Below are 418 nucleotides of genomic sequence, written 5' to 3'. Positions count from 1 at the left end.
GGGGTTGTTGGGGGTCGGGGGAGGAGTGGTGGGAGAGATGGAGGCGCCTGCTGCGAGAGAGACCCCGGCCTGACACGTCCTCCGTTCCACCGTGTTTCTCTCAGGTTTCCCGCTTCTTGGTGGTGAGCCCCCAGAGGCGCTGCTCGGCAGAAGAGGCCTTGGCGCATCCCTTCTTCCAGCAGTACGTGGTGGAGGAAGTGCGTCACTTCAGCCCCCGGGGCAAGTTCAAGGTACTACGGGCTCACCTCCCACTCAGGGCCCCTGAAACCCAAGCCCCCAGTACCCTTCATACGGACTCCTTACGACCACCTGCCCTTCCCCTCCTATCCAGCCCTATGATGGTTCCAGCTCAATTTCTTCCGGCTTCTGTTGCTGATAGTCTAAAAGCCTGCGCTTGCGGGTCGGGCAGGAATGGGGG

The 418-nt window shown here is 61.7% G+C and overlaps 1 protein-coding gene across 1 annotated transcript in view; it reads left to right on the top strand.

Moving 5' to 3' along the window:
* Positions 1 to 418, top strand: part of PHKG1 (phosphorylase kinase, gamma 1 (muscle)) — an 11,186-nt gene that overhangs the window by 9,959 nt on the left and 809 nt on the right. The window contains exon 9 of the mRNA XM_010837456.1: positions 58 to 405. Within this exon, the coding sequence (XP_010835758.1) occupies positions 58 to 405 (348 nt within the window). The remainder of the gene's footprint in view (positions 1 to 57; positions 406 to 418) is intronic.

The sequence above is a fragment of the Bison bison genome, unplaced genomic scaffold (genome assembly GCF_000754665.1).
Source record: "Bison bison bison isolate TAMUID 2011002044 unplaced genomic scaffold, Bison_UMD1.0 scf7180017864072, whole genome shotgun sequence".
NCBI classification, from domain to species: domain Eukaryota; kingdom Metazoa; phylum Chordata; class Mammalia; order Artiodactyla; family Bovidae; genus Bison; species Bison bison.
The sequence above is the reverse complement of the archived record's forward strand: the minus strand, read 5'-3'. Positions and strand labels throughout refer to the sequence as shown.